General features: G+C 37.4%; 1 protein-coding gene across 2 annotated transcripts in view; it reads right to left on the bottom strand.

Annotated features, from left to right (window-relative positions):
- Nucleotides 1-26,941, bottom strand: part of nac (GDP-fucose transporter nac) — a 356,711-nt gene that overhangs the window by 197,739 nt on the left and 132,031 nt on the right. The window contains exon 3 of one of the 2 annotated variants that reach the window (XM_090393057.1): nucleotides 16,747-16,887. In XM_090393057.1, the coding sequence (XP_090249183.1) occupies nucleotides 16,747-16,887 (141 nt within the window). The remainder of the gene's footprint in view (nucleotides 1-16,746; nucleotides 16,888-26,941) is intronic. The other variant, XM_090393058.1, reaches the window with a different exon arrangement.

The following is a 26,941-nucleotide window of genomic DNA, read 5'->3' as shown; positions in this document are numbered from 1 at the left end:
GGGTTTCCCCCCTCTCTCCCCCATTAGCAAATTTTTACATGGAACACTTTGAAAACAAAGTACTTACCACAGCTACATACAAGCCACAAGTGTGGTTACGCTATGTAGATGATGTGTTTGCCATCTGGCCCCATGGACAAGACACTTTGGATGCTTTTGTCACCTACCTAAACAGCCAACACACCAAAATTCACTTCACAGTAGAAAAAGAATCAAATAACTGTTTACCATTTCCTGACACATTAGTCACCTGCCTTTCAGATGGTTCACTATCTTTTTCTATTTACAGAAAGCCTACACACACAGGAAGATACCTACATAAACAATCACATCATCATCATCCAGTCCAACAGTACGGCATTTTAAAAACACTTACACACAAAGCCAGAGCCATTTGTTTTAACGATACAGCTCTGACCACTGAACTCCAATACCTGCGCCATACGTTCTTAGCCAACGGCTACAATCCCTACAAAATAGATAAAATACTACATAGGCCCATTACTCTGCCCTCCCCTAATACACAAGAATACAACATGACCATTTCTATTCCCTATATCAGAGGTACATCGGAAAAGATAGCCAAAGTATTGTTGAAACATGGCCTTCGCACCACTTTCAAACCTCATGTCAAGCTGGCAACTCTGATCCGCTCGCCTAAGGATAAACTTTACCCTTTAGCACACCCAGGAGTATATGAAGTTCCATTTGACTGTGATTTGGCCTATTATGGGCAAACAGGAAGATCAGTGAACATCCGCCTGGAAGAACATGAAAGATACATTCGCTACTATTATTATGGCAAGTCGGGACTGGCAGACCACGCTTTGGACACTCCTTCACACAGGATTAGATGGAGGAAAATGAATGTGCTATTTAGGAGTCGTTATAGATCTGAAAGATTATTTTTTGAGTCAGCAATGGCTTTGAAGAATTCTCCCAAACTTAACAAATATGGTTGCATTAATTTGCCAAAAATTTGGGAGACGGTTATCCTAAGAAAAACTCCTTTTTTTTTTCTTCTTCTTCTCGTTAGAGGGTGCCAAAAAATAGGACTTTAGATCTTTTGTCTCTTGCAATTATATTGTTTCACTCACTCACTGTCGCGTTTACATGTGTGTTGTGCTCTGATGATGCTGAGTTGAAAATCAGCAAAATATAAGCGTTAATAAAACATCTTTGTTGTTAAAAGTGTTTGTGGTGTTGTTAATACTGTGAAAAATAAGTCATGAATTTCCTTTGTCTAACTCAGATGTCATTCTATTATAAAAAGTTAAAAAATTCCTAAGGCAGGATCGACCTTTAACAAAACCATGTTGGCCCCTATAGAGTATCATATTCTGATCCACCTTCTTGAATTTTGTCTTTAACCAACTTTTCAAATACTTTTACCACCACTCCTGAAATGGTGATTGGTCTGTAATTAACTACTGTAGTTTTAGAGCCACCTTTGATGCAAAGGAACTACTTTGCCTTCCTTCCACTCTCTAGAGACCATACCAAAGTTCAAACTTAGGTTAAATAACTAAGTAAGAGGCGTTGGCAATTCCTTTGCACATTCACGCAACACCCGAGCTGACATTCCATCTAAACCTACAGCAGTGTTTGCATTTAAATTTTGCAATATACTAAGTACCTCTGATTTCTTAACTTCAATTCTCGCATTAGTTATTGCTACAGGTACAGAGATATCCTCACTTGGGTGATAGACTTTTGAAAAGTGATCACTCAGTAACTCTACTATTACATTTGAATTTGTCACCTCAATACCACCAGCACCCACTAAAGTTATCCTTCAGAAGTCATTCTTCCTTTTACTTGCCACATAGCGGAAGAACTCTTTGGGATTACCCTTGATCTCCTTGGCTAAAGTCTTCTCATAATCTGATTTAGCTTTTCTTACTATGCTAGTAACACCTTCCTAGCTTAAGCCTTGGACTGCTCATGGGTGTACTGATTGCCTCTCTCACCAATTGGAGGTAACGAGGACACCTTACTTATGCACATATCCTCTGAACCTATGACTAGGTCCAACACTCTCACACATGTCCCTTCAGTTGTGTGCTGTTTCAAGTAATTATCTCGTAGAAGATGTATGAATTCCATTTCCTTTTTGCCATGTGATATTTCCTCCTTCCAATTGATATCACCATAATTAAAATCCTCCATAATAATCACTAATCCTGCTCTCGTTGCACTAATTTGCCGATGCATGAATTCAATATCACCCCCTGTACCCCCTAGCAGCAACGAACTGTATATTTGGTTGCATTGGTCACTATTTCACACCAGACTGCCTCAAATGAACTATCATTCACATGTCTATCATCTTGATATACTACTTTCTTTGGCTGCAACTCATCAGCTATCATCAACAGTACTCCTCCCCCGTTCTATCTTCTCTATCCTCCCTGATAATATTGTATTCGTCACATTCAATTCCAGTGACCACATCTTCTGCTGACAGCCAAGTTTCAGTAATACCTACAACTTTTGGTGAGATTGCACTGACTAATGCCAAAAATTCTTCCCTCTTATTTCGAATGCTTCTTGCATTGGTATACAAAAATTGCAGATTCCCTCTAGTTCTTGTACCAGCTTTAGAACTGGTATACATGTCACTAATTTCAGTAGTCCCATGCCAATTTTTATCCACTCTATTCTGCAATTTATTCTGCGAATAGGGATCAACAAATATACAATCAATGTTTATCCCTCTTACACTCAACCTTTTCAATTTTAGCATGCCTGTTCAATTACTTCAACTTGTTCAGAAAACAGTAACTTCTTCAATCGCTTATGACCTTCCGTGTTCAGATGCAACCCATCTCTCGCATACAGCTCTTTTGCCTTCAAACACACTCCAGACCTCTTTTTTGCACATTCTTGCAATCATATCATTCATTATCATTGCCTTGTCTACTTAACTCATAATTGTCAAAACGAGGCAGCACACACATTATCCTCCCATTGACACTTTTCTTCTTCACGATATCTAACAATGTTCTTAAATCTTTCGCTACCAGATTCATACTACCACTCAGGTCATTTGTATCCACCATAACTATCATCTTTTCTGCATCATGCTCTCTCTTTATTGTTAAAGCCACTCTCTCTCTCTATTGTTTCACCAGACAAGCACTCCTCAGGCATACCACTCCCCATTCCCTTAATCATAGAATCACCATATATTTTACCACTCATAACTTCATTCAAGCCCAAATAATAGTTGCTCACAGCCTCATTTTCTGCGCTCATTCAGCACGACTCTCCCAGTTTCATTACTCAATGCTCTTTTATTTACTCCCTCACTCTCACGATATCTCGTTTCTTTTAGACCTCTTGTGCTTTCATTCTGTTGACTCCCAATCACTCCCATACTATTTATTACTTCATCAATCACCAAAGACTCTCCCATACTTAATCCTGTTCTAGTTACTTTAGCTAAAGTAATCTCCATAGTACTAATTTTTCTATTCAACACATTTAACTTTGTGTTAATTTCCAGAACCTCCTTACTGAGCACTTCCAATTCCTCTTGCAGAAGATAAAGGTCACTTTTCATTTTTGCAAACTTCTGCCGAAGTTCTTCTGCTACGGTCCAAACGTCTGCTTCCATTTCTAATCGCTCCAGCCTATTCCTACACTTCTTACATACGTCAACGTTTTCATTCTTCTCATTTCGCCAAAGAGCCAAGAGATCCTTCACATTCTTCGGCGCATACATATAGCAGTTTCCACAACACATCCATTGCGAAAAATCCAACGTGCAGCCAGACTTTCGTATAGAAGTCCTCCGAGCCACTGATTACGTTTTTTGTGGGATGCCATCTTTAGAAGCTGAAGTAGTGAAACAAACAGCAGCAAAAACACAATATATATACAACAGAGTTTCAAACAATAACACCACTGAAGGACACTTGTATCCAACCAAAGCATAACTGCAGCACGATTAGAGACAAAAAGCGACATTATACTTTAATTTAAAAACACGTTTTCTAGCATAACTCAACACGACTGCCACGTTCACTAACAACACTAGCACCCAAGATACAGACTAGTCATTACTAGCATCATGCTCCAGTTAAAGATGTGCATGAATTCACCTGGAGAGAAGATAACACAAATAAAAAGTCTCACTGACTACATTATTGTTGATAGGGATTTCTTCTTGCTGGTTCATGACACAAGAGTATACAAAGGATTTCAAACATTAAGTAATTACCAGTTAGTTCTGGACAGGATAAAATTTGTATTGAGGAAAAAAAAAGTTTACAAGAAATTTAAAAAAAGTAGAGTAGCTGTCAGGATAAACTCTATACTCAACCACACAAAACATTATTCATAAAAAATAAAAAAATTAACAAGTTTAGAAAAATATCTGTCAAATCCATGAAGACAGAGTAAATTTAGTTTAATCCTTTATCCAAGTGTGAGCAAACAAAGTTTGCGTCTGAAAATATCTTCAGGACTGAGGAAAGGTAGTACAACACCAGGCAACTTGGAGCAAAGGTGGACCAAGCTATCATCACTCCTATCTCAGTGTCTCCCATAATGCAAAACACATCTCCTTGCGGATATGTATAATGTTATGCGTTAAGGGAAGGACCACTACTCAGACCAGTTTCGACCTTTATTGAGTCAGGCCCAGAGGTGGAGATACCAAGGCAAAAGCATAGAGAGGTCATCTGTGCCTACAGGAGTTGCAAAAAGGTGTGCCACCTTATTATTAAATTACTCTGGGCCTGGCTCCCACTGACGAGACCTCAATAAAGGTTGAAACTTGTCGGGGTAGTGGCCCTTCCCTTAATGCATAACATTATTCATATCCGCAATGAAATGTGTTTTGCATTATGGGAGATACTGAGATAGGAGTGATGATAGCTTGATCCACCTTTACTCCGAGTTGCCTGGTGTTGCACTACCTTTCCTCAGTCCTGAAGATATTTTCAGGTGCAAACTTCGTTTGCTCACACTTGGATAAAGGATTAAACTAAATTTATTATAGTCTAACCAAGTGCAAAATAAACTTTCAACATCTTTCTCTAAATCCAGAGTAATACACTTGGTTAGACTATAATAAACTAAATTTATTATAGTCTAACCAAGTGCAAAATAAACTTTCAACATGAAGACTCTGAAGATAACATTGACTGATTCAGCCAGGGAGGCATATGGTGAAGTTGTATGAATAGATATAAAAGTCACAGATTCATGTTTGACTTAAGAAGTGAAAGAGGCAGTTCTGGAAAATAAGAAAGCATATCAAAAGTTCCTAGCAAGTGGGTTGGCAGCTGCCCTATAAGAATTCAGAGAAAAATGTAAGAATTGGTAATGGGAAGACTAGTAATCTCAGGTACAATTGTCACTTAAACAGAACGAGAAAAGAATGATTAACAAAAATAATGTTTTTTTTTTTGTTTTTTTTTTGCTAGAATAGCAAGATCTAGGTAGATTGATATAGCAAGAAGTGCCTTAGAAGAAAAATCTGACAATATTGATTGGAGTCATGAAAGATAACAGACTAATTTGGAGGGAAATTGCTAACAGGAAGTTGGTAATAATGTAAAATTTTCATGTTGTACCATGACGGTATCTTATATACTCTTTGAGGGTACATACCAGGAAATTGAGGATGATGACAACGATGTTTTTAAAAATGTTCCTAACAAATAAGCTAACATGTGCTCGAAGAAAATACAGAGAAAAATGTAAGAAAGCAAAACAAAAGCACAGAAATAAAAGTCATGGAAAGACTATTGTAAGCATATAGAAGATAAATATCAAGAAGGTTTAAAATGTACTGGAGGCTATTGAAAAAGGGCAGAAATGAAGAAAAGGGTACAAAAGGAATCAAAGAAAATGGTGGCATGCAGACTAAAGCTAAAGATATTCCTTATGTTTGAAGTAATTACTACAAAAAATTTCTAATTAAACAAGAAGTGAAACAACAGCAATACAAATTTTCAAGAGGAATGTCATCTGATTCACATATCAATACTCTGTGGTACAAAATGCCATAAAAAAGTGAAAGAGGGAGAGGCAGGTGGAGAAAACAACATCTGACTAAAAATGCTCAGACAGGAAGCATAAGTTTTACAGTGGCTAATGTTTCACTGATAGTTCAGAAGGCATAGTAAGAAGGTTAAATTTGAGATGACTAGAGTAAAACTTTCATAGCACCATCTATAAAAAGGGAAATAAGACTGTTGAAAGTTTTTTATTTGGTTATACTATAAATTAAAGACACCAAGAAATTGGATTGTATATTTCCCATATACAATCCAATACTGTACAAGGGAAATATATGACTTCTGCTTTACTTCAACCCTCGTATCTCTTTATGGGTCTGGCTAATGGCCTGTCTCATAATGCTTAGCATTATGAGACAGGCAATTAGCCGGAAACATCACAAGGTGCACTTTGCATTATGGAATATTACGGATATTACAAGGGTAGTCTGAAAAGTTCTCAGCCTCGACCACAGATGGCAACACTATCGGCAAGATATTTTTATTTCTAAGTTAGTAGATCTGTCATAAGCAAGCATGTGAAACTGTGAGTCATTCTATCAAGTAGCTTTTTTTATACAACTGTTGGAAGCCAAAGTGTTGCCTGTATCTCTTTAATTGGATAAAATTGAGTATCGTGCAGTTATAACATTCTTTGTAAAAGATGGTTTAACGCCAAACGAAATTCATTCAAAGTTCATTAAAGCTTATGGGCACTCTTTTCCTTCATTTTCGACAATTAAGAAATGGGCTGCCGAGTGTTTAAACGTGGCCGTACCAGCCTTCACGATGATCCACGTGAAGGACGTCCAAAAATTGTAACAACACCAGAAATCATTTATGTGCAAGATATGGTATTGGATGACTGGCGAATCAAAGTGCGTGAAATTGCTGAGACTATAGGCAATTCAAAATAATGTGTAGCATATATTTTGCATGAAGAATTGTAAATGAAAAAGCTTTGCGCAAGATGCCTCGATTGCTCACAGCAGGTCAAAAACGTACTTGCATGAAAATCTCTGAACAGTACTTGGAGCATTTTTACAAGAATAAAACTGATTTTGTGCGTCGATTTATTACTATGGATGAGACTTGGATTCACCATTACACACTAAAATCCAAGCAGCAGTCAAAGCAGTGGACAGAAGCCAGTTGTTCAGCACCAAAGAAGACAAAGTCGGTTCCATCAACAGGAAAGGTCATGGCATTGGTGTTTTGGGATGCTAAAGACATTTTGTTTATTAATTATCTTGAAAAGGGTAAAACAATAACTGGGGAATATTATTCTGTTCTTTTAACCAGACCAGACGAAAAAATTCGTGAGAAAAGACCCAGTTTGCAGAAGAAAAAAAATCATCTTTCATCAGGACAATGCACCTGCCCACAAAGGTGTGTTGGCAATGGGAAAATTAAGGGATCTGCACTATGAATTGTTGGAACATCCACCCTAATCCCCAGATTTGGCTCCCTCTGACTTCTATCTCTTCCCAAAACTCTTCCTCGCTGGTCAGCGTTTTTCTTCGAATCAAGAGGCGACTGTAGCTGTAAAGGGGTATTTTGCAGATCTTACTGAGAACCGCTACAGGGAGGAGTTAATGGTGATGGAGCATCGCTGGAATAAATATATTAGTCTTAAGGGAGATTATGTTGAAAAATATAAATAATTTTGAAACTATAAATTCATTTTTTCATTGTTAGGTCGAGTACTTTTCAGACCACCCTCGTAATGTGAAGTCATTAGCTTCTATATGCAAGTAACCTAGTTGTGAAATAACTTCAAGCACAAACTTTGTTTCATTTTTATTATTTTTTTAAGATTTTGTTTATGTTTTATAATTTACTGTATTTTTTTTTGTGAAGTTTTTTTTTTTTTAATCTGCTTGTTACTGTATTTTGTAATGTCTTTTATGGTGGATGATGTAAGATAATATTACAGAGCAGATGGATGAAATGTAGAGATGAATGACTAATGAATGTCTCTTTCATACAGGGAATACCAAGGCTGGTATAGCAAAATGATAAACATGATAATAGGCAGAATTAGTTTCCAAAGCAATCCTTCAATAAGCAAAGAAACTGGTGATGAAAGTCACTTACCACCTAGTGATTTAGTCTGCATTTCCACCAGTCAGACAAATGAATACTTTTTGAGATACCAATACTCATCTAGTGCCTGAGCCTATTTGTTTTTTTTTTTTTTTAAATATTGATCCCATATATGAGAGGTCAAGGACCACAAGCACATCAGTTGCTTCGGGTAGGTTGCAGATGAGGACTGAGATAGAATTTTTTTTTTTGAAAGGTTGCAGGTTGTAGTTTGGGAGTTTTCACAAGGAAGAGTTGTATGGAACAAAAGTCTGGTGTTTGCAGCTGTACTAGCACCTATCATGCTAGACCCCTAGCATGATAGGTGCTAGTTCGGTGAAACAATGATCATTGAAGTACTTGTAGAATAGACATTGGCCAAAACACTGTGTCTGTTCTCTCTCTCCACTGTCCAGAGGACAGCCTAAATGCTCTTCTCCAGACAACATCAAGGAATTTGAGGGAAGTTGTAGGTGTACCACCTCAAGAATGTGAGTAGTATTCTAAGCACGGGTGGATTTTTATATAGTAAAAATTTGGTTGGATGTAAAACAGCATCTTGAATGAAAGAGAATGCTTAATTTTTTGAATGTCAAGGAAGCTACTGATGGTGACATGCTTATACCATGAGAGACTGAAGGTAAATTAGCTTACATTAGATCTCTCTGTTTGGATGTTAGTCCAAGCAGAGAGATCTGATCTTTTCTGGTGATTTGTCTATTACTGAAGGTAAGGATAGGTGAGCTGAGATCTCTTTTGCAAGAGAAAAGGCAAGATCATCCTCACCCCCACTGAAGGATAGTATGTAGATCACTGTTTAAAGCACTAGCTGTAGATGATCTTGTAGCCCAGGATGAAAGAGTACTGTGCAGTTTGTCAAATAAATAAGTAGGATGAATGGAGAGTAAGTCCTGTGCTAGTCCTGTGCACAGCTTTGTAGACATACTGTCTACAAAGCTGTGCACAGGACTAGTCAGTGATTGAAAATAGGCTTAAAGAGAGGGAGCAATCTACCATGACTCGCAGAGAATGACCATAGAGCTGGCTACCAATTACAAAGGGTGGCAGGGAGACCAAATTATAGCAATTTCCTTAGCAGACCTAGATGCTAAAATACAATCAAAAGCTTTGGAATTGTCAAGGACGACAGCACAACTTTCTTCAAACCTTTCCATGGCACATGTCCAGTGGTAGGTGATGTAAGCTAAAGAGTTCAGCTGTGGATCTTGAATGGCAAAATCCATACTAGTGGTCACTGATTAATTAGTGGGCCTCAACATTGCAGAGAAGTTGGCTATTGATGACTTTTTCCATTATTGTGGAGAGGACAAAGGTGATAGCGATTTTTAGAATAGGCTGGATGTGAGATTACTTCCAAGCACTGGGCTAATACCAGCTATGTATAATAGATTGTGGAGATGATGAACGACAGGTGTTAGTTCTGGAGGTACAATGTTTGAGAACAATTGGAGAGATGCCATCAGTACCAGAAAATGTTTTAGTGTCCAAGTTATTTTTCTTTTTGGAGAAAAACTATAGGAAGCGTACAGTGCTTGCATACTGGTATGGTAGGAGATCGAAGGAAAAGAGTGAGGTCAGCTTTATCTTTGGGTGAACGGTGGTACCATCAGGATGAGAGAGAGAGAGGTGGAAATGCAGATGAACAGAAGTTGCATCATCCAGAAACCCTGCTCTAAACACCAAATACGGAACTTTTTTTCATTCCACTTCAGGACTCCAAAAAGTGTGATGGAAATCTCATACTGAGCCATAAAATTCATCTCCCAAACAAAAACAATCACAACATTCATAGCCATGGCAGGATTTGAATCCATGGCCTGTTGATTGGAGAGTGGATACACTAACTACTCAGTCAAGCAGGCTACAATGACACCTTCTCCATAAAAAATGGGATCATAAAGTTGTAACTACGAAAAGGAAGATCAGTAGTGATTGAAGAAGGTAACAGAGAATAAAGATTGTGGTTTTCTAGAGCAGAGACAGATAAGAAAATGGTTCTTTGGAAAAGTTCACCACATCCATTTCAACAAATAGCAAGAACCAGAGAAATAGTTTGTAGGAATGCAGGGTTTGACATAATGAATTTAGCAAAAGACAAAGGATGACTGGATACTTCATGATTTATCAACACAAGGACAACAAAGGTCATATTGTACCATTCTAAAGGTAACACAAGTACATAAGGTAATAATAAATAATAATAAACAGAAATTACTACATAACATGGTCACTGATTACATGGTCACAAAAAACAAATTTTAAAAATTTAGGTCATGACATATCTACACATAGCAATTATGATCAAATTAATTTGTATAATGTAATTCTTTGCAAAGAGTAAAAAATTATTTAAAAAAAAACAACTCCATGCAGTTTGTCTGAGTCTGTAAAGATCTGCCTGATTCTATACGATGCAGTAAGATAAGTAAATTTTTCATTCCTCTCTTGAGGGAAATGCTGGCAGTCCACTAGAATATAATCATTTTTTTATGTGGCTCCCAACCAACAAAAGCTTATTTGTAAATCTACACTACATTTGTACCATGGGTGGAGTAAGGATTTTTCCCTTCTTCTATATTTATTGATTTACTTTATATATACAGTAGATTCCAGTTAATTGGGACAGCCATTTATTTGGGACAAACAATTGAAGAGCAGAAACAAATCAAGAATATAACACAAAAAAAACTTGTTTGTTTTTATAAGGTCCCTGTCAAGATGCCAAGGAAGGATTTAATATTAGCAGATAAAATTGCCTTACTTGACAAAATAAAAAGCTAACTGTCTAACAATAGTCACTGTCAGGTGGCAGAGATAACCATTGTTCCAAAACCAAAAAATTGCATCTTTGTTATGCCAGCAGGACAAATAGTGAGCAGAATGGGCATTGCATGATGGACAACAAGCAAAATCCCAAAAACAGAAGGAAGAAAGCAAGGATACAGATGTTGAGGAGGCTCTCAATCAGTGGTTCTCTATTGTAACTGGACGAGGTGTGCATGTTAATGGACAAAAGTTAAAAACGAAATCAGTAGAGTTAGCTAGAAAGCTAGGTCACATGAGCTTTAAAGCTATAGATGGTTGGTTTTCCATCATGATAACCAGACATGAAATAAAATTTAAGAAGACACATGGTGAGAAATCCAGTGCCGAAATTGCAAGTGCTGAACAGTGGAAATCAATTAAATTACCTGAATTGCAGCAGAAATTTAGTCCTGATGAAATCTATGATGATGACGAAACTGGTCTGTTTTACCATGCGATGTCAGATGGTTCCTTGAGCTATAAAATTGAAGTGCTGTCAAGTTCAAAAAAAACAACGGGTCGCATTACTGTGTTGTGCTGCTGCTGTAACATGTCGGGAAATGACAATGGAAACTGTTGGTAACTGAAAAAAGTGCCAAGACTCGATGCTTAGAATAGACAATTTGCCAGTTCTGTATTATGCCAACAAGAATGCATGGAGACTTCTGTTATTTTTCAGGAATGACTAATGAGATAGGATGCAGAATTACAACGAAATTCAAGAAATATTTTTCTGCTTCTGGAAAACTATGCAGCACACCCTCAATTAAATTGTTTGAAAAACATTCAACTCGAATTTCTTCCTGCTAACAACACGTCCCCAGTATTTCCATGTCCAGCCACTGGACACGGAAATCATAAAAAATTTGAGACACTGTATCATGAAAGGTTGATATGCTACATCCTTGAAACAATTGAAAAAAATCTACTGATGTTATCTTCAATGGCCAAAGAAGCAATCTACAAAAAAGGTTACCATTTTACAGACAGTACAATTTGTTGCAGATAAGTGGTGAGAAATAAGCAGCAAAACAATTCAAAACTGCTTTACTTATTGTGGTTTTAAGAATTCAGACCAGGAAATGGCAAATATGACTGATAATAAAAACAAAATAATTTTGGAACTGCAACATGTCAGAAACTATGAAAAGTTCTTATGCATTGACAATAGCCATCAACGTTACAACGAAAATGAAGATTGTAAGAATGCAATTGCTGAACAAATTGCAACACCACACCTAAAGATGATGGAAGACAAGGAAAGTAACGAGGATGACACACTTGAACATGAGTGAGTGACTAACCAGGAAATTTATTGCTGAATTATGATGCTACTTTATGCAAGGAGGCTATGAAGACAGCCTTTATCTGAATTAGATACCTGTGCTGATTTTGTTCAGTTGCAGTCTAGAAAGGGAATGCTCAATAAATCACTTCAAAATAATTGTTGGAAAATATACTTCTTTATATACCTATGTATAATTAACTTCTTGAGGGATACTGACATGTGTATGTTTAGTTTTTTAAAGAAAAACATGGTTAACAAAGGTATACTGAAAAGTTTGCCTCTTTTTAAACATTTTTAATTTTTTTCTGATATTTTAGCTTTTTCCATAAAATTTCACATAATTGAGGGAGCCACTTAATTGGGATAAAGTGTTCTAGTCCTGATTTGTCCCAAGTAACTGGAATCCACTGTATTTTATTTTTTAAATAGTCAAGAAATCCTGCTCTACAAGCATGAAACTTTTTCAAGCCGCTTCAAACCTCCAAATGATAAGGCTAGTGTAACACTGCTTACACATACTTGGCTCATCAGCCCTCAGTAGATAACAATGTGTAAGATGATTGTTACCTATGTGGAAGCAAGAACAACTTCACTTCTGTTTCTATGCTGACTAGACTGCCAATGCTTAATTTCAGAGTTAATTTAAGCAATTCATTTATCAGTGCTTCCATGATACCATTGATTAATCAGTCTTCATCTTATAACCTATTTGTAGTCTATATTTAGGATCGATACACAATATGTTGAAAACATAAATGCTGAAACATAGATGTCGTTTATCATTCATAATAATGCTTAATGGCATAAACAACATCGAGATTTAAAAAATACATTTATTAAACTGGTTTTTCTAAGGTACATCATCAAAGCAAATAACAAGCGTGACAAGCACACAGTGATTAATAATTGTAGAAACAATTTAAATTGTAACTGACACCTAATGTCCTTACATGGCACCCACTATAGATTAGATAACTACAAAGTTAATTCAGAAAAGTCTGGCTATTAGGTCTTATAATGCTAGTCTCCCAGATCATTGGTAAATTAATACAACCATACTTGTTGAGGTGTCCGTGTGGTTAGCCTAGTGGCTTTGCACTTCGCAACCATATGCCTGGAGAAGGGGTGTCCTAGGTTCGATTCCCGTCGGAGACGTGAGGAGCTGAAGGATCTTCCTCAGCCATAGCCAAGTTAGCCGGTCTTGGGTGCGGGCAGTAGGGTTTTTTCCGCCAGTTTATCTGGTGTTTTTCATCCCACAAGCAGGAAAACTGGCCCCTTGAACACACAGGGATACAGCCAAGAATACCTTGAGGCATAGGAGTGACCATTCTATCCTCGTATTTCGGTTACGAAATCCAAGCATGCTTGGAAAGTTGTGGGCCTTAAAGGCCTGTTAAAGCCATTGGGATAGATAGATACTTGTTGAGGTGGGAGAGTGCTGCACACCTGATGCTAATTCTAACAATTCTAAGATGAGAGCCTCTCAGATCTGAGAGGCTCTCATCCTCAGTACTTCAGCCCAAAAGACAGCCAAGGATGCCCAATTTAGCACTAGAGGGCACTATTTAATACTTTAGGCCTATTCTCAGTTAACATGATTCAACTTCATTATTCAGTATAATGCCTGCGTGCATGTATCTTATTATATTTTGTTCCCTGATGATGGCAATTTGACTTTGCCAAAATATTGGAAGCATTAATTAAATTTATTGTAGTCAATATTGGTCTACATCGTAATTTCCTCAAAAAGTACAGTTTTGAATTTAGTTAACTTTTAATGGATACAGAAGTAATCATTTTTGTTGTGGGGGGTGTATGGTGGTTTGTCTTTCAGTGATATCCTAGTTAAGAGGGTTTGCATCAAATGGGATCATTTTAGGAATAAGACCATAATAGGCTGGGTAACTGACTGTGTTCCATAGAGAAGCACTCACAATCTTATAGTTCAGGCATGTTGAAATTATAAGATTGTGAAATAGACATACATGTTTTGAGTTGCTTTTCATATTTTCTTAATTACCACCTTCTGAACATAAATTTTCAAGACAGGTGTAATTCCTGCTAGCTTCCTCTTTGTGTCCTAATATATTTTGTTCTGTTTTTATATCCTGCATTTGTTCTGCATTAGACTGAACGTCCTCCCTGGAAGTATGACACATTTAGATTTCATTGCCAAGCAACACATTATTTTCTTAATCATTTTTGGTTTGTATCAACTGAGATCTTCATTGCTTTTTTTTCTGATGTACTGGAAATGTTGTAAGCTCTGTCCAGTATTGTTTTCATCATGAGTACCTTTTGTAATGGATGGTGACGCTGAGTGGCATGTAAGAATCTTCAAGTTGTAGTCTGTTTGATGTATTATTATTATGATTATTATTACATGACACCTCCAAGGAGTTATCGAGGGAGGGAGCGTTCTCTGCAGCTCTCTGTCTCCACCACATAATCCACCAACTACAGCAAACCACCACTACCATCATCACTAATGCCATCTACTACTCCCTACCACCACCACCACCACTAGTATTTTTTGTCTGTAAATTGCATGTGTTCTCAAGACCGATTTGTCTGTATGTGGGATGAAAAACCTGAGTTTCCGGGAATAAAAACCATGCAGCCTCTGTATGAGATCGGCTAACTCACCTTCAATTGAAAAAAATGCATATAATGTTTCCTCTTGTCATGCCAAGAATCAAACTTAAGCCTTTTTCCAATGGAAGGATGCAAATGTCCCAGTGTGCTATAAAGGCACTAACTCTGAAATATACTAAAAAGATCAATGAAGACATTATTATACCATTTTCTTTATTACCACATTTCACCCACATGGTAGAGCCATAACAGCTAATTCGAGAATACCATATTTCTGATATTTAAAACATATTTGTGGATTAGGATAGTAGAGACTAACAGGACAAGTAAGATATCCTGCTTTAACCAATGTTAGAAGCATGGATGCATCAAAAGTACGGATGATATTTTTGGTAGGAACCAGGTGGCCATCCCTAAACAGGGGATACATAATCTACCTATCACTCTTTGATCTTAGAGTGATGAACATATCTCCTCATCTAGAACATCAAGAATATCCCATTCTAATATCATGCGGGTAGAACGGTTGAGTGTATTATGAAGTATTACCATTGTTGGTATTACAGTCACTGAAGTTGTTCTCAGAAGTTTTTCTGAGGGCTGCTAACATGATATTTCGACAAGACTATTACTGAACTATAATCACAATCCAGTGATATTCTTGTCAAATATCACTGGATTTGTTATCAAATGATGCACCTATCATGTGCTGACCCCTGAAATATTTGAGGATGAAAGATTCATGCTCAAGGAATTTTTTATTCAATGCCAGAGATTCTCACCCACCATGGAGACATACCCAGATGCCCACTATCCAGTAATAAATAAATGCACTCAGAAGCAGAATGTCAAGTTTACCCTAGATGCTATTACCAGCACCATATCAAGCCTTGGGCTCCCTCCCTTGCCATGTGGGTAGGAGAGTTAAATGACCCTGGCCAAGCCATCCCAGACCATTTAACTTGCCAAAGCAAGGGCCAGAATAATGAAGGACTACAACCGTCCTGCTTTCCAGTTGACCATGACTCATATGGCAAACACAGCAGCAGGACATTGGATTCCAGTGATGATGGTCTGGAAGACAGAACAGTAAAAAAAAAAAAAAAAAAAGGCTTAAGAGAAGTTAGGGTGAAGAATACAGAAAAAAAAGCAAGATAAGAATTAAAAAAAAGACCAGTACCATTATTGGGAGGCTTCCCTCCACCATGATCAGCCAGGAAAAACAAAGGAAATGGTGGGAAACAGAGAAGAATTGGCAAACAAAACCATACATAAAGCACAAAATGATATATGGGTCAAAAACTTCTGTTTTGTGCCTAAGTGGCCAAAAAACCTATAGACCTTTGGCCTCTGTGTAATGGCATAATAGCATTATACTAGTTTTCCAAGCTATCTATAAATAGGATTCTGATAATAACACACTAAAGCAAACTCTCCTCCAAAGACTTAGTGTAACATTTAAGATATTTCACACCTCCAAAAAATGGAAGGTAGTCTGAAACTGATCAATGAAATTCAAGAACTGTCTAAAGATTTTCACACATACATATCAAGGATATCAAACACCTGGTTTCTTCTGCATGTTATGAAGATGTAATACTTCATTATACTACAAGTACACAAGATATTTGCTTCCCCATAGTGAAAATTGCATTCACATATATAAAATGATTTATGAGCAAATATAAATTTACATGTATTAACTCCATACCTAGGGGTTCTCTTGCTCTCCACTTCACCACTGCAATACTACTTTTGTATACTCACATATGTAGAACCCTGTACATAAGCTCATGATAACAGCAGATATATATATATACCAGTAACCTGTGAATGCGTAGTTTATATAACACCTAATATTGTAAATTAAATTTAAAAATCTCATGTGCATTATGTCATAATTTTCATTATTAATAAATATTTAAGTTATATAAAGCTTACCTTACTCATAACTGAAATATTCACCTGCACAGCAGGAAAGGTGATAACTCCTGGGAGCACAGTTGAAAGATCACTAAATAACACACACAGAAAAACACTAACAATACATTGAAACCAGGTAATGAAGAGAGGAGCATCAAGCTGAAAAAATAAAAGCAAATATGAAGAACATTATAACTTCCTCCATCAAGAATATAATGAACAATGACAGGGTAAGTTAACACCCTAGCCATTTTCTATATATAAAAATGTATGTGTGTGTGTACATTTTGGTATGGTTCTGCTACTACACATGAGAGATGTGTAGTAGCAATACAAAAAGGTAATGTTATTGCCTACATTTACATTTTTCTAGTAAACAGTATGGCAATGGCTCTTGGTTACAAAGTGTAGTACAGTTCCTTCTAATCTACTCCCCACCTTGTTTTCAGTCATTTCTTTAACCCATTTGTCTCTATACTATCACCTGCTTGCACAGTACTTGTATTACATTATATATAGTATTGCATTTTATTATTTTCTGTTATCATCTGTACTACTACTTCAGTCTTAATGATTTCTAATTTCAATTAACAAGTATCAATCCCCTAATCCAAAATTACAAGTACTGTTTAGAACTCACTTCTTAAAATGTGTTTTTTTCATGTAATTTTTTTGAATGGTACAGCATCCTATGCCATCAGGTGGCGTATGGTGGTGGGCCAGTGTTTGCAGAGTTCCAAAAGCTAAGTTGTCAAGTTTAAAAAAAAAATAGCGATATTAGTTAAAAATTGTGTTAGAATTAGATTGTATCGTGGTGTTAATTAGATTAAGTTCGAAGTTTTATTCTCAATATAATTAATATAATGTTTCTGTATGGTAGGTTGCATCGGGTAGTGTAGCACATAACACAAATGCAAAGCAAAACAATAGCATTCAAGGCATCATTGTTTAAAGAATGCAACCAAAGGGTACAGTGCAATGTCTGTGAGATGTATGCATTACCAAAGGTAAATGGAATTTGGTTTGAAAGTGATAGTGGTGGGAAAGTGTGCCGAAAATGCTATGAAAGCGAGGGTCAAAAGTGTGGGTCAGGTCAGGTCATGAGATTGAAGCTATAGATGGAACAGAGAATACACGTGAAAATATCTGTGACAGTGTAATGGCAGACAGTATTGAAACAGGGGTTAAACGTCATAATTGGGAGAGAGAGAGAGAGAGAGCAAAATCATTGATCAAAAGAACAGTGGTATGATGGATGTAAAGCATGAAGAATTGGCTGTAATGAGGGAGATAGCTCGGCTATGCGAACCGATACATGATGATGCAGGAGCTGCAATGAATAAAGAAATATATGGCAAGTGGGTTAGCTGAAATAATAAAGAAGGAAGTGCAAGAAAAGAGAAATGAATGCTTGAGTAAAGAGAGAAGAAAAAATCAAGAAGCGAGTCATGTACGGCGATTCTATAATAAGAGGTGTGATTGGTAAGCATTTGACAAAATCTTGCTTCCCAAGTGCAAAAATTGATGTGAGTGACACTATTAGAGTGCAAAAGGGTAAAGTGAAGGTTGATGATTTCGGCTTGAATGAACAATTTGAAAGGAGAAATTATGGCATGAGGGAGGACAAGAAATAATTACAGGAAGTAGCAAAAGAAAAAAGTGAAAAAGTTAAGACAGTGAGTCAGTTGCTGCGGTATGACAGAGTAGAGCTGAAACATAACAGCGAATGACTCAATGTGCAGGTTATGCCGAAGGAATAATGTGGAGTTTGTGGATGTGTGGAGTGAATTTGATGGACAAAATGACTTATACAAAGATGGTTTGCATCTGAATGGATTTGATGTTCAGAATATGGAAAAAGTGTTGTTGAATGAAATGAAAGTGGATATGCATATTCAGGGAAAATAGAGCTTTTGGGGGGAGGGCTGTTGAGTGGATATGCAGATATCTGTGAGGCAAGTGAGTGTAAGAATTTGCATAAAATGCCTAAGCCACTGGTAAAAAATCAGAATGGGATAGTTAGTATAAAGCATCAGGATAGCAGTATGAGTAATGGGCTTTTGCACTTTATGTACACTAAAGCCAGGAGCATTTGGAACAACAGGGAAGAGTTTATGGCATTGGTTAGTTAATCCTTGCCAAAGGTTACTGGCATTTGTGAGACATGGCTGACAGAAGATGTATAGTTAGTGGGATAGAATGTGAAGGGTATAATGCATTCAGGGAGAATAAAGAGAAAAGAATGGGGGAGGAGTGTTATTGATGACAGCCAATGAAATGAAACCGAAGAGAGTAGAAGTTCAACTGCAGGCAAGAGAAAATAGCATATTTAATGTTATCTGGTGTAAGATAGAGGACAACAGAACAAAATATACAGTTAGATGCTTCTATAGATCAGGGATTGGAAAAGATAATGGGGATAGTATGCATCAGCAAATTAAAGCTCAATAAGTGGAGGGTATGTAATTATTATGGGGATCTCAACTATGGGAACCACACACACACACACACACACACACACACACACACTATCTACCAATAATTATCCAGCCACTTTATCAATTTACAATTGATACCAGCAGGTGAATCCTAATATTGGATATTAGGGTTCGCCTAATACCTTTGGCATTGATCACCTCAACCTTTGAGGGAGGCTTTTCACCAATGTGTGGCAGACATCAGGTGGAATTTGTCTCCATTCCTCCATCAAAGCAACACTAATTCAGAGAAAGATCGAGGATGTCCTGCTCTTGACCTCAATCACTACTCTCATTCCACAAGTGTTTGATGGGGTTGAGGTCACGATTCTGTGCAGACAAGAGCAGTCGTTACCTAACCTAACCTAACCCATCTCCTCATAGCATTCCATAACAGCCAGCTCTGTGGCATGGGGCATTGTCGTCTTGATAGTAACACAGGTCCATTCCATAAAAACTTGGCAGTGTAGACAGCACCTGATCATCCAGAATATCAAGGTACTGAGCTGCCTTCATGGAACCACAGGCACCGATCAGTGGTCCCACTCCAAACCAGCTGAATACGCCCCACACCATTACTCCACCACCACCAAACTTCACTGTGGGTACAACACACTGTGGCAACAAATGTTCACCAGGCTGCCTCTACACCCTACTATCAGAGTGGAAACAGGTGAACCTTCATTCATCATTCCAGAGTACCACTTTTCACTGGTCAATTGTCCAGTTCACACGCTCTTTGTACCAGGCCAGACAAGCCACCTTGTTCAATGTTGTGATGTTTGGATTGGGTGCCGCTGCTCTTCTGTGGAAACCCAATAAATGGAGCTCTTTTTGTATAGTATTAGTGCTCATCATGGTGTTACTGGCATTCTGGAACTCATCACAGATGGTCTGTGCTGATTGTAATCGATTTTGTTTATGCTACCTGTTTCAACACCCTCCTGTCCCTGTCAGTCATTTTTGGCAGATGCCCTGGATGTTTTCCTGCACGATGTTCTAGTGATACTAGAACATCTCCATTGGTTGATAACATTGCCAACCATTGATTTTGGATGCTCCAGTTGAGCAGCAATGGCAGGTACGGACATGGAACCAATGACACCATGGCCCACAATGACACTCTCTCTCAAAGTCACTGAGTTCGCATTGTGTTGCCATACCACCTGTATTCAACTGCTACAATGAAATACTGCTTCCTACTATCTATACATTGTTTTTGTGTTATTAACAAATCTGGAATGTTCCATAACTTCAAATAACAGGGATCTCCAGACAATTATTGGTAGATAGTGTAGATTGGAAGGAGAAGAGGACATACGAGAGGAAGGAAATAGAATTTATGCAGTTACTAAGGAACAATAACCTGAGACAGCATGTGATGGAATATACTAGGGATTTGAGAGTGCTAGATCTAGTAATTGCATCAGAGAATCTGTCTATAACCAATATGACCATGTTGCCACCAAGTGGTGAGAGTGATCATATGTTCTTGACCTGGGAGGTGGCTAAATGTGTGGAATTTTCAGTTAAGCTTGTCCTACTTACAGCCCTGTAATTCCATTCCATGCCATGGCACTGATCAATCAATCTCCTAAGCTTATCATATTTACAGCCCTGTAATTCCATGGCACATGAAACTGCAAGAGCTGCATGTTGATAGTCCATGAGAAGTGGCAAAGGCATGTTTGAGGGAAGTCATAGTCGACATAGAATCAGGAGAGTATATTAAGTAGGAGTTAAATGGATGAATATGACAATTAAACCTAGAGCTACAAAAAAAAAAAAAAAATGTAGAGGGAATTCAAGGAGAAAAGTGATCAGCAGGCACATCAGCAGTACAAGGCCAGAAGGGTAACCAGTGTAGTAAGAAAGACAAAAGGAGTATGAAAAGAAATTAGCAGTGGAGGCCAAAGATAATCCCAAACAGTTCTTTTAATATGTTGCAACTAAAAGGAAGAATGTTTATGGCAGAATGATTTTAATGAATGCTGATGGTAAGGAGATAACTGAATAGTTGAAATAGTAGAAATACTAAGTGAACACTTTGCAAGAGTATATGATCTATTGCAGTAACGAGAGAGGCAAAGACTCATATAGGAAATGAGGGAAATGAAATGGAGGTTCATAGTATATTACAGAACCTTGATGTGAATACAGCTATGGGATTAGATAGTATACTAGCTTGAGTTTTATATGAAGATGCAAGGGAACTGTGGTGCCTTTGCCCACATTATTTAATCTAATTGTCAGTTCTGGGTTAGACCCAAGGAGGTGGAAAATAGTACCACTGCATAAAGGAGACTCCAAGATTGATGCAGAAAATAACTGACTGATTAGCATATCAGGAGTTGTTATCGAGGTACATAGTATGTATGTGTGTGTGTGGGGGGGCATGGTTTTGTGAAGGGATAGGTCATGCCTCCGTAACTTGTTCATGTTTTATAATTCAGTGACAGCTGAGGTGGATATGGGTTTACAGTAATACTGCTGGAATTTTTAAAAATACACCATGTGGAATTCTAATCAATTAACTGCAAAACACAGGGATGGATATAGGGTTGGTGAGGTGAATAAAAGGGTGATCAATGGAGAGATATCAGAGAGTCCAGAAGAGTCTAGAAGAAGACATGCGACTAGTGGTGTGTCGCAGGGAGCTGCTGTTGGGCTGCTACTGTTTAATTTGTACATTAATGATATAGGAAAGGATCTGAGAGGAAATGTTCAGTTGTTTGTCGATGATGTGAAATTGGATAGAGCAATAGTTAATATAGATGATGTTTTGCAGGATTTTGCATAGATTAAATTTTGCAGGATGATTTGGATAGACTGGCAGTCTGGACGAAGAAGAATGGATGTCAGTTTAATGTGGCAAAGTGTAAGGTTATGTATTTTGGGATGAAAAGATTACCAGCTGCATACCACATTGATGGAACTGTACTCCAAGAAATTGACAAAGCCAGAGATTTGGGAGTGTTGGTGGATAGGGAGTTAAAGTTTAGAGGGTTTCTGCAAAAGTAGCTAAAGCAGCTCATCATATTACTTGGTTACTGAAGAATACTCTGAAAAGCAGGTTATTATTCCTCTTAATCAAGCCTTGATAAGACCCCATCTTGACTACTGCGCACAGATCTGGTCACCTGGGTTTCTTGACAATGAAGAAGAGGCAGAGAGGATCCAGAACCAAGTGACCAAGATGGTAGCAGGTCGATGGAATGAACCTTACAAGAACAGGTTGAAGATTTGTGGATAGATTTTCAGAAATTTGTTGACAGGCAGAAAAGGGGTGAAATGATCGAGACATACAAATTACTGAAGGTTTTACAGAGGAATTAATACAGAGGAAATTTTTCAGAACAGGTTTTGTGGTGGTGGGAGGAACTAGGGCCATCCTTAAAAACTGAGCAAGAGTGTAGCTAGCAAGGGTGTTAGAACTAGATTTTTTGCTTGGAGAGTGGTGAATAGCTGTTCTGAGTGCCATGACTGTGAATGAGTTCAAAACAAAGTATGATAGATACTGCATAAATGTTGGATAGTGTTTGGCATGATGTTTAGCACCCCTTTGATTATTATTACGGGCTACTCCATGGAGTAGCCCGTAATAATAATAATAATAATAACAACAATAATAATCCTTGTGTGGATTACTACCTCACCAGTCAGCAAAGAATTAAAGCAATCTCCACTGGTTTTTCAAAAAACTGAGAATAGCCTTGCAAGATGAAGTATTTACTGGGATTTTAAATACCAATAAGACGGAAAATGCATAAAATATAAAAGAAAACTAAGTGGAACTAAGTTTTTTTTTTTTTTTTTTGCAAATTTTTATACTGAGGATATTTTTCCAATGTCTTGTGCTAATGTAGTAGAGTACACAGTACAAATTAGTATCCAGCTTCATATAAATTAATATAAATAAATGTATTAATATAATAAAATGGCCGTAGCGCAATTGAAAGAATGATGATACATTGCACCATTTGATTGGAAAAGGCCTAAGTTCGATTCTCGCCATGACGGGAGGAATCTTTATATGGACTTTTCAATCGAAAGTGAGTTAGCCGATCTCATACAGAGGTAGCAGGGTTTTTTTCTCCCAGAAACTCGCGTTTTTCATCCCACATATAGACAAGTCAGCCCTTCAGAACACACATAATTTATAGACAAAAAATACTAGCTGTGGTGGAGGCGGTGGGCAGTGGATGGTGCTGATATAGATGATTGGTAGTAGATGATCGGTGTAGTGATGGAGACGGAGAGTTGTACAGTGAGTGTCCTCCCGCGATGAGTCTTCGGACTCCTTGGAGGTATCATGAATAATAATAATAATAAATATGAAAATCCTTTGAAATGCAGGGAGTATTTTCAATATGAAAAGGCTGGAATAATTAAGAACTCAAATTCTCAGTAAAACTGCCCTTTCATATAAACAAAATTACAAAAGAAATCCAGTTTCCACCTTGTAAGATTTAGGAATTATTGATCTGTTCAGTGAAAGCACTTTTTTTTATAAAACTAGATTTAAATGATGGCCTACTTTCAAGATCTCTTTAAAGAAAGAATATAAAGTACTATGCATTTAGCACTACATGGCCATCTACATCTATTCACTTGACATCAACAGGTGTAGTATGGTCAATCAGTTGCTCAATGATGTAGTACACCAGTCTTTGCCAGGTGGTCTTGTTGTATGCTTTTCTGGAGACTTCAACTCTCTGATGATCAGCCACTCAAGACATACCATCCGTTGATCTCACTGACTGTCTATCCCATACTCTTTTTTCAGGAACTTTACCTTCTATTACTGTTTTCAAAAGTCCTCCTTCCATCCTTTCAATGTGTCCAAAGTATTTCTACTTTCTTCTGTAAATATCCTTATGGAGCCTTAGAGATCTACTGATCCTTGTCTGCCTTTCAGTATATGATATCCTCAACAGCTTTCTTTAACAACACATCTCAAAAGCAGCTATCCTTTTCCTATCAGACTTCTTTAGGTTACATAAGTCTTCTCACATCCATAAGTCACCGTTAGAAAAACAGCTGCATTCATAATCCTCAACTATGTTCCTCTGGAGACAGATCCATCATTCCAGATTTTGGACAAGTCTCTGACTGCTGTTTTATTTGTCTTCTTCTAATGTCTTCTAAGCAATTCTTCATTAATAATGGATCCCAGGTACTCAAACTTACTGAATTCCTCAGTTCTTTCTCCATTAAGGTACACTTGTTTCTTAGGAGCTTCCCTGACTGTAATTTCCTTTGAAAACCATAATCCTTGTCTTGCTAGGATTGAGTTGAAATCCTCTGTTTTCACTGATCTCCTTAATTTTGTCAAGAATTTGTCCTAGTTTTTCCCTGTCATTACAAAGAACTACTATATCATTGGCATAACTCAGATTATTGATCAATCTACTACCTATTCAAATTTCTGTCTTAAGCTCATCCAATGCTACATGCTTGATGTCCTCAGCATAGATATCAAACAAATACTAAACTGCTGCCACTACATGGCAGCAATTCCAATTACGTAGATTATCACAAGGCACATGAAATTCTGCCATTTATTCCAAACCATAATGAATTATGTTTTATTAAACAAGTCTCAATGAAATTACCTTTTTCCAATATGATCTATTTTATTCAAAAGACATACAGTAGGTAGCCATTTCAAGATTCTATAGAATTTGTAAAGAATCTCCATGAAGCAAATTTATCTTTATAGTACTCTAATTACCAATTTTCTGTTAATGGGGTTGAGTATTTAGGCCATTAAATCAGTCAATTATGCCTTTACTTACTGAAATGTAGTAAAACAACTTTTACTACATTTCATTTTCCTGATCCCCATGGAGTCACAAAGCTCATTGTGGGAGGTTAACACTAGAAAACAAAAATCTAATAGGCTAAGATCTAAGTTTTCCATGCAGAAAACTTAGATCTTAGTCTTTTACTCACCACCTTCTTTTGCAACTTCCAGGGATGGCTCCCTTGTCCTCGCTCCTTTTCCTCATTCTACCATATGAAAAATCTCCTCAGTGTTAATATGATAATAACCCTGCAACAGCTTAAATAGACGATCATACCCACCCCCTTTGCCTACTATCCATGAAACTCTACGGTCTGCATGCCCTCAGCCCATTCTCATAATCAATGTCGTACAGTCCTGATATCATTTTTGTTATCCATCTCTGCATCCTCTAGAAGGTTACTTCATCCCCTTTCAAATCCTGGTGACCAGATCTGAGCAAAGAAATACAGATGTGGTCTGATCAAAGCTTTATACAATGGGACCAGCACATTTTATCTCTCATGGTCAATATACTTCTCGACATTGCCACAATTCTCTGAGAAAACTTCACCTTTGGAATACATCCTCAGAATATCAAATCTCAATCCACAATCACTCTTAGATCCCTTGCTTCCTCCACTTCTCCAGTATAACTCCACCAAATGAGTATGAAGCATCCCATCTGTGGATCCCAAATTGTAAAAACTTATATTTAGGTGCATTAAAATGACATCCCCATGGCTTTTCCCACCTTTCCAGCTTTTTAAAATCCTCTTGAAGAGCCAAAACATAAGCACTATTACTAATAACCCTCCCAAGCTTCACATTGTTTGTAAACAACTGAACTTCCCACCCCCTTTGTCCTGTGACAATATTACTGACATAAAGACTGAACAGCAATGGTCCCAGGACTAAACCCTGTAGAACTCCACTTCTAATACTCCCTGAGACTGCTCTGTTATACAACTCTCTGATATCTATCAGCGAGCCAATCACCAATCAATCCACTAACCTGATATCCAAACCCATATGGTGCAATTTAATCCTTTGTTTTAATCCTTTATCCAAGTGTGTAATTACAGAAGCAAATAGCTTTACATCACTTGCCTTAATAACCCATAATGCAAAGACCATATCCTTATGGACATGCACAATGCATTATGGGAAGGATCACTACCCAGATCAGTTTCGACCTTTACTGAGGTCTCATCAGTGGGAGCCAGACCCAGAAGTGTACCAAGGTTGAAGTAATGAAGAAGTCATATTTCCATATACAAGTAGCCAAAAGTTGCCACACGTTAGATTAGAGATAGATGTTGATAGATGGATTAGAGATAGATGTTGGAAGTTTTTTCACTTGCTTATGCTACAAATGAAAGATGCAAAGAATATAGCTTCTTGGTATTTTTAATTTGTAGTCTAACATCCATCTCTAATCCAGACTATTTTAATTAAAGTATTTTAAATTTACCACTAACTCTATCTAATATAATGGCAGTTTGCTGCAAAGTTTGTGAAGATATAGTTATTGATATTACATCTGTTATGAAGTGTGCAGAAAAATGCATAAGCAGTAATCATTTTCACTGGGCTGGTCTCAGCAAAAGCCAATTTAAAAAGCTCTCTAAAAACAGAAAACAAAACTTGAAATATGTTTCGTGCAAATTCGGATGATTTATCTGGACGATTTCAATCAAAGGTGAGTTAGCTGATCTCATACAGAGGTAGCAGGGTTTTTTCTCCCGGAAACTCGGGTTTTTCATCCCACATACAGACAAATTGGCCCTTTAGAACACACACAATTTACAGACAAAAAATACTAGTTGTGGTGATGGTGGGCAGTAGATGGCGTTCATGGAAATGATTCGTAGTAGAGGTTCGGTGTAGTGGTTGAGACAGTTGTAGGTGTCCTCCCACGATGAGTCTTTTGCCTCGTTGGAGGTATCAG

Source organism: Typopeltis vanoorti, chromosome 5, assembly GCF_054136105.1.
Source record: "Typopeltis vanoorti isolate ZY-2024b chromosome 5, IOZ_Tvanoo_1.0, whole genome shotgun sequence".
Classification (NCBI taxonomy): domain Eukaryota; kingdom Metazoa; phylum Arthropoda; class Arachnida; order Uropygi; family Thelyphonidae; genus Typopeltis; species Typopeltis vanoorti.
This window is presented reverse-complemented; position numbering and strand designations above follow the sequence as displayed.